General features: G+C 29.9%; 1 protein-coding gene across 1 annotated transcript; it reads right to left on the bottom strand.

Moving 5' to 3' along the window:
- Positions 1-591: 591 nt before the first annotated feature.
- On the bottom strand, positions 592-2,281 carry LOC112525290 (protein COBRA-like). The gene is made up of 4 exons (XM_025135363.1): positions 2,103-2,281; positions 1,784-1,863; positions 1,237-1,675; positions 592-983 (listed from the first exon to the last, which is right to left on the bottom strand). Exons 1-4 carry the CDS (start codon positions 2,191-2,193, stop codon positions 925-927), a joined length of 669 nt encoding a protein of 222 aa, XP_024991131.1. The 5' UTR covers positions 2,194-2,281; the 3' UTR covers positions 592-924.
- Between the last annotated feature and the right edge of the window lie 10,208 nt (positions 2,282-12,489).

Genomic DNA, 12,489 nt, shown 5'->3' with positions numbered 1-12,489 from the left:
TTCACAAAGCAGTGAATCAGTAATCTCAACTATAATCGATCAATAGTTCAACAAATATTATATTTAATCTGATAGATAATTTAATTATAACATATTTTACTTTAATTATAACATATTTTACTTAGTTTAATCATAAGGTTAAATGCATGAAATAACAACCTGTTTTCATAAATTTTCTTATTATAATATTATACTTTTGTTTTTCTTTATTACAACAATGTAATTTCAAATTATTTTTTATTAAGGCATCGACTTTAAAAAATCTATCCATTATAACAATGAGTAATCTGTTACATTTTAAACCGGTTAACTTCTTTTTTAGGCCTATTAGCCCATGGGCAAGCCGGAACCGTTTTAAGGATAGGTATAAGCAAGTTTCAAACATGTAGAAAAAGGTTTGGATTTACCATGTTAGGCCCGTTAAACAAGAGCAATAGATTAGACCCGGTCCAATGCCTCATATGATCAATACTCAATAATAGTACAAGTCTCGAATAACTATCGCTCAACAATAAACAATTAACTTGCATACATACACTAAAACTTTTGTATACCAATATGATGCAACAAAATGTACAACCAAAAATTAAATTGCAACATTCATTTGTTTATTTAGTTGGTTGACCTTATATTAGGAACATTAGTAAATGTTTCTAAAAACTCGGTTTTTAACATTTAAGGAAAGAAAAATCATGTGTGATTTAAGTACAAAATCACATGTGATTTAACTGTTCTTGTGATATATTATAGATATAATAGATAATCAAATGCTCGCATAAGAGTCTCCCATAGTACAACATATAACTCTCTATCAAACTTCGTTAACTTTCATGACCACAACTCGCTATTTGGGGACACAAAGCCGGTCCTCGCATTATACGATCGAGTCATTGTAGAATGAAGAGAGAGATACACAGCAATTCATCAAGTGAGAGTTTTCTGAACCAGATTTCGTGAATATCTACATATAACATTCCAAGTCACTGCCAAAACAAGATTAGAGCATTAGAATCTTTTAAAGTTGTGATATATATAGTTCATATAGAGTCGGGTTCAAACGAGAACGATGACCAAATAAAAAGCCACAAGAACACCCAAATCATATGCGAATAAAGTAATCATATGCGATTTTAGTGCAATATCACATGTGATTTGACTCTTATTGTTCTTGTGTTCTCTTTATTGGTCCTCCCTCTAGTTCAATAATTCATGAGTTTGATTTTAGTATATACTCACTCATAGCTTGAGTTACTCTTCTTCCATCTGGAGTAACGAACTTTGTTGGTTTAGCGACTATAGCCGGTCCACAGGCATAGCCAGGGCCAGGTGCAAGCAAGGTGAAGTTCTTCGGTAGTTTAACCGTTCTGTTAGTGGTTCCGGCTGTACCAACGGTAACCTGGAATGCACTAGCATCCCATGAATCGACAACACCTCCTTTACAGCAATTTGCAATCTGCTGATTGTAAGGGGTTCCWGGTAATAAATCSACAACCGWTGGAGTTTTCTTGCARCAATGTGGTRKTGCACYTTTAWATYTYGAACAATCTCCTTGMTCGGTGGYTTGACTGCCCATCATGSTCCATATCACCTCTTTCTTAGCCCAGGTCCAACCTAAGGTCCAMCCCGGAYSSGAAATCTGGCGGTATTGCTGGAAATTATACATCGTAACCACTGCCTGAACAAAAACCCAATCCCCATCATAATCTTTTATATGAGTTTATAATCGAGTTAGCAACATCAAAGATCTTGAATTCATGGGTATTATTGATGATTATGAACTTACAACATAGCCATCAGGGGTCCAACTCATGATATCCCATTTGATTGTGATGTTTCCATTCGGATCAAGTGTTTTATACCCTTCTGCAAATTAACCAGAAAAACACAAGGCTCAAGAGCTGTTCATGGTCAAAGCCCTAAACTTTGTGAAAGGAAGGGTTTCATAGAAGGAATTTCCGTCAGAAACACAAAATTGGTTAGGAAGATGAATATTTATGATGAAGAACACATTAATGATTGATATGAAGGTGTTAATCATCACAAAATTAATCGAAAACAAGAACCAGAGAGTTCAAGAAGTCAAATGTAAAGAAGGTTCAAACCTGTGGAAGTCAAACTGAAGGATGAAAGCAAGATAGCAAGAACAATGGTGGAAATTGAAAATCTGGAGAGAGATTTGAAGCAGTAATGCATTGCTGCCCTTCTGTCCTTCACAAAGCAGTGAATCAGCGATGACTCGTTATGAGTGTAACCCCAAAACGGGCAATTTATGGGCTTGCTTCAGAGATTCTATCTCGCATAATGGTGGTCGTCGCTTAAATCTCTGTATATCATCCAAAATTTCTATTTCTGTTTTTTTAATTTTCAATTTTCAGTTTTAAATATAATTAAATAGATGTTTATATTTAATATATCAATTTGATAGCGTTGATCAAGGGTTTTTCGTGAGACTCGTAAGACCAATTTATGTTCATTGATCAACTTTATAAGCTAAGATGGTCTAAAGTTGTACGATGACAATTTTGTGATTATTGAAAAGTCTCGTGACAATTTTGTGATTATGAATGTTCAGATTATAGATCTAATCCAAGAGCTAATAATTAGTCTTACGAGTCTCACGAAAAACATTTGGTCTCACATGATCACAAGTCTCAATTTGATATTCGTTCGTGTTTATTAATCTAATTCTATAAAAATAGCTTGTAAATTTAAATAACAACAAACGAAATATTAACAAATAATAATTTTATAACGAATAAACTACAAGTTTGGTCTTTGTGGTTTATTAAAAACAACAATCACAAAATAGCTATCGTAGTTTGCAAAAACGTTCGGATTTGGTGTCTTTCTATAACGGTCATTAAATGAGAGGCAATTTCGTCTATTTATCAATTTTTTGTCTTTTACCTTATTAAAAACCACACATGGGGACCAAAACGACTTTAATGGATAAAATAACGAAAATGATTCTTATTTAATGGAATTTTTAACGACCATTATAGAAAATGACCAAATCCAGACGTAATTGCAAACCACGATAACAATCTTGTAATTCTGAAATTTCATGGATATATTAGTGATTTGTTTAAATTATTATATTATGTAATACTATCATTGAGTAACTTTATCGTGTTCTTTTATTTATCGTTTTAAATTCGTCGACTAAATTATCACCTAAAACATGATCAATTTCTTAACATATAACTAACTTATCAATTAGTTTATCAAGCATAACCAATTTATTAAAAACCAACCGACCTCTCTAGAGTCTAGTCCAGTTTCAAACCACCAATAGACCAACGACCCCTATTTCGAACAAAGACTTCTTTATCGATTCTAAACTAAACAATCTTGGGTAACTATCACATAGACGGTGTCACCTATCTAGTGATTTAGCCACAAGTTATGGAAAGAAAAAGGTTTGTCTTGGGATGTTAATCAAAAGGAGACCTATCATGAAAGAAAAAAAAAAGGAATCCAACAACTCTTGTTTTCTTCTATTAATTTGGATATCTAATCCGTTATGCGAATCGATTAATTTCGGAACGACACCCTGCTTTTTACATAGCTTAGAGTCACCGTATATCAACCTCATTGGCCGCAAGAATTTTTTTATTTCTCATTGAATTTAAACCTGAGACTTCAAACACTTTTAATATTTGGAGTCCATGCTCAAACCAATCAGATAATTTTTGGTCTTGGAGTATATATATTTTATGGTTTTAAAAAATAAAATATTAAAATTACGGTTTTTTTGGCATGGATCTTTAAAATATAATTTATTTGAATACAAGTTTATTTGGTTATAAGGGGCGTTGGAAGTGTCTCTCGATTTGTTAAATAATAAATAGTTAAAATACAGCCGTATCCAATTGATTGTTGACGAAGTCGACGTTATGTCCATTCTATATTTCTCGACCCGTTTGGGTTTTAAAAGTCAGTGTCCGTTCTAACTAGCGATTATTATTAGTAAGATCTAACATTTTTATTTAACATATCAGTTATAATTTTAATCTATTAAAACAATATCGTATGCAACATTTTTATTCGATAAACGTTTATCTGATAAGAGTCGTCACTCTTACTTATCGGATAAGACTCTCAATCTTGTCATATTCATCCGATAAGGTAAATTGATCCAATAATGACAAACGGCCCCTAAATCACACACTAGAAATTTAAAAACGCAAGTTTTCATGTTGATATAAATAATGAAAAAATTAGTAGTTATAGGTGTATTTAACAAGGTGAATGGCTGCATTTAATTGGTATAATTTTGTGTTATGTTGTTTCACATTGTTAAATACTTTAAGTCAGCTTGCATTAAATTTAATTTAAGTTTATTTTTATCTTCGGGACCAATTCTTTGTTGAAGAGGTCAATAACTAATACTATATTATAAAACATTTGATAAAAATTCTTAAAAACCATTTTTTATATATGAATTACTGTTTATTGATGCATATTACTTAAAATTCAAGATTACAAGTAAATTGTGCGCAAATACAATTTATGAAGCTCCATGTTTGAATTCGTGTAAATGATTGTATAATCAAATACATAATAAAATTCTCATTTTAAATATAAAATCTAAAATATAATTAACACAATTATTGAGTTCTAACAGAATACTTAATTATTATATCTATAAAAATTATATTATTAAACCAAAAATAAATTATTTCGTCATTAAACCTAAATTAAATTATAATTAAAAATTTGAATTAACGAAATTATAAAAAAATGATAACTTATATATATATATATATATTTAATTTTTATGATATCTTCAAATTTATATTTTATTAAGAAAAACATTATTGTTTGCTCAAAACCACATAAATTCGTATTATAACATCAACAGAGACCAAAAATAAAATAAAATGAAACATTGAAATCGAGATATATCTCGCTGTATTATATGAGTACTTTTCTACTTTTAAAAAATAAAAATGAGAAACTTGATGAGGACAAGACCAAAACCAACGAACTTCCGATTCATAATCCAAAATGTTTCTTGAAATTTAATAAATTAATACTATGTTAATTATATCAACTATTAATTAATATTAATTAGTAATTAATTTTAATTTTAATTATACATTATACAATACGCATTAATATTAACTATTTACAGTAATATTAATCATATCAATTATTTTTATAATTATTGTTCAATATATTTAGTTATCAAAAAATAAATATAAAAAATTTAAGAATATTTATGTAAGTTATATAAAATTATTTATTTTGTTCATAGATAACAAGAAAGTGTTAAATAATTCTAATAAAATATTTAATTTTTTTATAGAAATGTTGATAAAATTGTCTCAAGAGATATAGTAAAAGAAGGATGATAAGTTGTTATAAAAAGAAAAAAAGGTGAATGAAGTTTGTAACTTTATGTTTTTGATTCTGAAGTTTGATGTGCATCCCTTTAGTTTTTTAAAATTTAATAGAACATCTTTAAGTTTTATAATTTATAAGAGAAGAAGGTAAAATTTCTTAAATTTCGACGGATGAGTTTGATTTGAGTAGGAATTTGAGCTTCAAATGAGTTCGAGTTTAAAAAAATTGTAATCGAATCGAGTTTAGTTTTTAAATATTCATGAGTTTTAGAGTCGAGTTTGAACATAAGAAATGCCTATCGAGTTCGAATCGAATATATTGATACTCGATATCGACTTGCATCATTTACACTTCTAAGTGACTTCATACTTTTATCATTTTTTTTAGAAGATGTATCAGCAACATAACTATGTGTACGAAGGGAATAAATGTACAAACATACATAATTTTTAGCAAAAAATAACCATCAATTCTTCATTTTTTTCTCAAACTATAATCAATAGTTTACGGTACACTATATTTAATCTGATAGATAATTTAATCATAACATTTAATTTCTATATATATATATATATATATATAGATCACATGAGATCTCTGAGACCATTTTTTTATACTTGAAACTTTACAGCAAAATGCTGTAAATGTAACGTCACAATATTTTTGCGAAGGTTTGGGTTTTTCTTTACCAAATGCTGTGAAGTTTAAAATGGAAAAAATGGTCACGAGTCTTATGAAAACGAAAACAGGCTAGTTTGATGCGAAACCACACACAGACATATATATATATATATATATATATATATATGCTCTGAAAAACATGATTATGTATAAATGTATACGTATATAATGTTTTTTTTTTTCATTTTCAAGAAAAGAAACTTCAACACTAGTCTTTGATCTTAATGCAACAAAACCTATATATACTCTATACATTTTGTAGAACACATATTTGCAAAACAAACTATACAAAAGACTCTGAAATAGAGTTCTAATATACCATCTACTCTAACACCAAGAAACTCTTACTGCTACTGCTACTGCTACTGATGCTTATGATTTCTTGAAGCGGCTTCCATGTCTCGTAACAGGTACGGTATCAACAACTCCGGTGGCTCCTCCAACGTCATGCATTCCTCCCATTGCCTTCCGCCTAGTTTCGCCAACTGATCTGCACAATGGTTGCCATCTCTTTTTGTATGAATCATGCTGCACCTTTGTTCCCACATTAATCGCTGAATGGCGTCGATCACAGATTTCAGGGGATGATCGTCATCCAGTTCTCTCGCCGTAAGCCGCACAGCAGCCAGGCAGTCGGTTTCGATCAACAAGAATGACAGATTCATTATCTTGATTAAACACAAGCCATTGAATATGCCCCAAAGTTCAGCCTGGAGAGCCGTATAAGATCCGCCATGCATCTTGCCCATGTATCCACACAGCCATCTTCCTTTGCTGTCTCTGATTAATCCCCCGAAACTGGAAGGACCCGGATTCCCTCTGGAACTTCCATCAGTGTTTAACTTGAGAAGATGAAGGGAAGGGAAGGTCCAGGTGCATTTGCCGGGCAGCAAGCTGTAGTAGTCGCGGGTTTGCGCAAGTAGATTCATGAGGCCTTGTAGTTGCTGTTGCTCCAGTTGTTTCTGACGCAAAATACGAGGAGGATGTTGATAAGCAGGAGGGAAGGGGGTGATGGTGGGCATGAAAACGATCGGATTTTCCATTTCGTATGGGGTGATGAGTTTGAGTATTGAGTAGTGATGTGGAAATGGCGAATGGAAAAGGGGGGTGGTTTAAATACAAGTGGGGGGATTGGATTAAGGAAAGTATGGGGTAATTCAAATGAAATCAAGATTATTTATGAGGATATATAGCTTCCATTTCTCAAATGATATCTTGATGATGATGATTTTGTTTAATCATAAGAAATTAAGTTAGAGAAGTGATAACATTTAATTCCTCCCATTTTCAAATATGGATGGATGTTTCACAAAATCTAGAGATATTAATAAATCAATATTAAGTAAAAATTAAGCGTTAAAGTGATTGATGCTTATTAGATTTTGCTTAGGATAAATATAATTATCTCCATATTAAAATGGAATTAATTCAATTTTCATTTATTTTTTTATTCATATAAGGGTTTTCCGTCACCAATATATATTGGATTAATTAAAACAAATCATAATTCAAGATTTTTAAATGCATAATCAATTCATCTGATTTCTATAAAAATAACATATATTTTTTTATTTTCGTAATCAATTTATAGAATAGGAAATGATAAATATATATAAATCCAATCTTCGTTTTTTCTCAACCATATAGAATCGATCAATAGTTCAAGAAACACTATATTTAATGTGATATATAATTTAATTACAACATATTCTGCTTAGTTTAATCATTAATTAATCAAATATATAATTTATATTAATACAACTTATTTAAAACAACTTATATTTTTTTTGTAAAAGTGCTTATTAACTTATGTGGTATCAAACCGGAGTTTTGTAAAAAGTGTTTGGATTAGCTTATAGCGGTACCAAAAAGCAATAAGCTGATAAGTTGTTTTTTAGTGTTTGATAAATTTTGTTTATATATGTAAAATGACCAAAAAATGTCAGTTTTCCATATTATTGACTTATTTGATTTTTTAACAAGTAAAAATTTATTTTTCATCATTTATAATAATTTCTTTGACAAAAATTTATATCAATAAAATTAATAATTTATATGAATAAGATTAATAATTAACAAACATTAATAAAACAAAGTTAAAATGGTAAAATGGTAATAAACAGTTTTTCATAAGTCATGAATGATTAACTAATAAAAAACTGTTTATTACCGGTTTGGCACCGGTATAAGTAGTTTTATTTTTCCTCATCCAAACATAAGCATTTAGCTTATCACCGGTGTCAGACTGAAATAAGTCAAAAAACACATAAAATAAGCAATCCCAAACACCCCCTAAATCCAACCTATATATTAATACAGAAGGTATATTTTCAAAACAAAAGATTATGGAATCTAATATTATCAACACTAACACAAAGAAATTAGTGATTATGATTTCTTAAGAACTGATCTCAAGCGGCTTCTATGTCTCGTAACAGATACGATATCAATGATCCAACACTATGCATTCCTTCGACTGCTTTCTACCTAATTTCACCAACTGATCTGCACAATGGTTGCGTATGAATCATGGTGCACCTTTGCTGCAACATCAATCTATTAATGGCATCAATAACAGATTTTAGGGGATGATCATTATCGACTTCTACCACTATAAGCTGCACAGCAGCCTGGCTCAATCAACAAGAATGATAGATTCTTTTCGTTGATTACTTTAAATATGCTCCAAACTTCAACCTGGAGAGCGGTATAAGATTCTTCATTTATATGTGAATCACACGTATTCATATGTGAATTACACGAGTTCACATATGAACATATAGTTCATATGTGAATCACACATAGGTTCATATATGAACTTGTTTGTCGTCTATTTATAAAAGTTATGAAACTATCCTATCTATTTTCCGCATAATTTTTTATAAATCAAAGCCATAATTATTCACCAATAAAAATCGTAATTATTGATCAGTCAAATCCGATGTCGACCGTACGAAAGACTATGATCACTTCTTTACTTCTCAAATATTTATTATTGCTCAAAATAATATTTGTCTATATATATAAGGTCAGGTTCAAGGGAAAACCATAAGAAATGAAAAACTGAGGAACACTTTTATAATCGTTCATCTGAACGGTATACACATGTGCATAGAAGTAATTTGGAAGCAATTTGTCCGACATGCACACGTGCATAAAATAAAAAAACGATTTCAATTACTTATATATACATGTGCATACCGTTCAAATGATGGTTACCAAAATGTTTCAGTTTTTTCAAATTTTTTAAGTTTTTCCTTGAACCTCCCTATATATATGTATACGTATATATAGCACGACTCAAAGCATTTTCGATCTTTTACATATGACTGATGCAACTCGAAATGTGTTACTAGTCCTTTATGCATATGTAACATATTAATCCAAGACATTCTTCAAAATTATGTATATCATAGTACAACTAAGATGTCTTTCAGTTGTTCTTTGTATATCTATCTATAGTTCTATACTACATTAAAAAAGAGGAGTTACAGTTATCTTGAAAATTTTAAGAGGTACAAGGTTATGCCAGAATGTATCAACTTGAAAGCTTCCATAACCTACCACATCTCCCACATATTGTATTTGTGTTATTTTTACTTAAGACGTAAAATTGTGCAACCGAGACAACCTCTACCTCAATAAGCAAATAGGTATTTGTGTTACTTTTCAATAGTTCACTTGACTACATTATGAATGGTCATTTCATTTTCACTTGTTCATGATGGTATCTTGATATTTTGGTTCATGAGTAAACTCAAGGGTTAAAAACAGTGGTCCAAAGGCTTTGAGTGTATAAAATGTTTTACGTATATTAAAAAGCACATTGCAAAATCTATGCGTATATTTCATATGTTTAACCTTTCTATCCGTGTTGCTGCTCAAATTGCCAACACGAAATAGTCTTCCCTTGAGGTACGTGAAGAATTTTCTTTAAATACAGTTTTTTTGTTATTAATTATATGCTTTTCTTTTAATCTTGAAAAAAGAAAGGTGTCACAGCTCTTTCGTTTGGCTTTGTTATGAAAATCCATTTTGAAGATGTTTTTTTTTTGTTATTTATTTGATTTCAGAGACATTGATAGGGTACAAGTGAGGGAACAAATGGTGTTCATATAAAATGTTTGGGCCAATATTGCAAAACCCTTTCAAAGTGACTGTTGTTCTATATTCTATCAGTTAACTCTTCTTAAGACATGAGTTTGGTTGTAAAAGAGAACTCAAGTTTGATTGGTATTCTCGTAGGTTAATTCTTTGGATTCTCAAACAAATTTCTTGAACTTTGTTAAGTTTCATTATGACAAACTGAGAGCGCTCCCTTATTTACCGTAATCAATACTTGGATCAAATGGGCATAAGTGACTAACAATGCTCTTTCTGTAGGGTTGTTTCTTCCACAATTGTTGTTTGAAAGATGATCGTCCCCCTCTAATTCATCTCCTTTCTCAATCAATCGATTCAACCCCCAAGGTAAGTTGTGGAGGTGAACGTGATAGAAGATTGAGGAATTTCAGAGATTTGTTGTTTTCTAACTTCTAGTTTTTTCCCTCATTTAGGATTCTGTTGCATTAGTAGCTAGAAACCATTTATTGTCATTTTCTACTTTCTGAAGTTTAATTAATATTAGACGCATAATTCTCGGTCATTCGAAATTTTATTTTGTTCAGACATAAACTTTAGATTTTTAATCAATTGTAACATTAATCTTTAATTTCTGGGTTATAAGAAAATCTTACATATCGTTGCATTGCAGCAGACACATTACTAGTTTTTAACAATAAGTGTCTTCCATTCTTATGAATAGAAAACCGGAGTAATCAATCAAAATCGACGTAATAAGCCTGAGTCCCTGCAAAATACCACAATATTACTTTATGGTTTATAATTCTTACCATTTATTTTTTATGGATATATGGATTTTCCATCAGAGCATCTCCACACCAATATTAGATTAATTAAAACAAACCACAATTTAAAATTTTTAAATTAAATATATACTCAAATACTACAAAGTCACTTCTAGGAGTATAAATATACCAGACAACTTGTGAGTTAATTGAGATCGAATCGGTTAAAACTTGGTCAGCACTCGACTCGAATAAGCTTGGCTCAAACTCGAATAAGCTCGGCTTAAACTGGAACTCGACTCGACATATTAACGAGTCGAGTCGAGCTACCTAATACTCAACTCAAAAAGCTCGTGAGATACTCGATTTTTTATATATAATTAGTTTTAAAATATAATCATATTGTCATTTTTAAAATACAATATGTATATTATAATGTGATAAAAATGTCTTATATTTTTAGATATTTAAACAATATTGTGCAACTTTAACTATAAAACTATATCAAAAACTTTTTTATTAAAATCTTGAGTAAAAAAGACAAAAAAAAAATTATAGAAGTGTTGGTAAAATTGTACCACATAGAAAGAGATATAATAAAAGAAAGATGAAAACTTGTTATAAAAAGAAAGAAAGGTGAATGAAGTTTGTAACTTTGTCTTTTTTATTATGAAGTTTGAAGTGCATCTCTTTAGTTTTTTAAAATTTAAGAGAACATTTTTAAGTTTTATAATTTATAAGAAGAAGCAAAGATCCTAAAATTTTATAAATTTCGACGGTGAGTTTGATTCGAGTAGGAGTTTGAGCTTCAAACGAGTTCGAGTTTAATAAATTGTAAACGAGTTCGAGTTTAATAAATTGTAATCGAGTTCGAGTCGAGTTTAGTTTTTTAATTATTCCTTGGTTTTCAAGTCGAGTTTGAACTTGAGAATTGACTATCAAGTTCAAATCGAGCATATTGATACTCGATATCGACTTCTATCATTTACACCTCTAAGTGACTTCATACTTTTACCATTTTTYTAAAGATATATCAGCAACATAACTATGTGTATGAAGGGAATATATGTACAAACATACATAATTTTTAGCAAAAATTATCAATATACAACCATCAATTCTTCATTTTCTTCCTCAAACTATAATCAATAGTTTAAGATACACTATATTTAATCTGATACATAATTTAATCATAACATATTCTGACTTTTAAGATCATTATATATATATATATATATATATACACACTTAGATCACGGTGATCAAGATCTGTGACACCATTTTTATATACTTGAAACTTCTTTGAAGGTAACTTTAATAATGTTTTTATTGTGAAAGTTCAGGTTTATTTTATCAAATAATGTGAAGTTTCAAGTGTAAAAAAGTGATCTCAAATCTTATAAAAACAAGTTGGTCTCACGTCAACCCAAAAAACTCTGAAAAACATGATTATATATAAATGCATACGTATATAATGTTTTTTTTCATTTTCAAGAAAAGAAACTTCAACAATAGTCTTTGATCTTAATGCAACAAGGGAAACCCAACCTGTATATGCTCTATACATTTTGTAGAACATATATTTTCAAAACAAACAATACAGAAACTCTGA

The sequence above is a fragment of the Cynara cardunculus genome (genome assembly GCF_001531365.2).
Source record: "Cynara cardunculus var. scolymus isolate 2C chromosome LG 1, CcrdV1, whole genome shotgun sequence".
Lineage (NCBI taxonomy): Eukaryota > Viridiplantae > Streptophyta > Magnoliopsida > Asterales > Asteraceae > Cynara > Cynara cardunculus.
The sequence above is the reverse complement of the archived record's forward strand: the minus strand, read 5'-3'. Positions and strand labels throughout refer to the sequence as shown.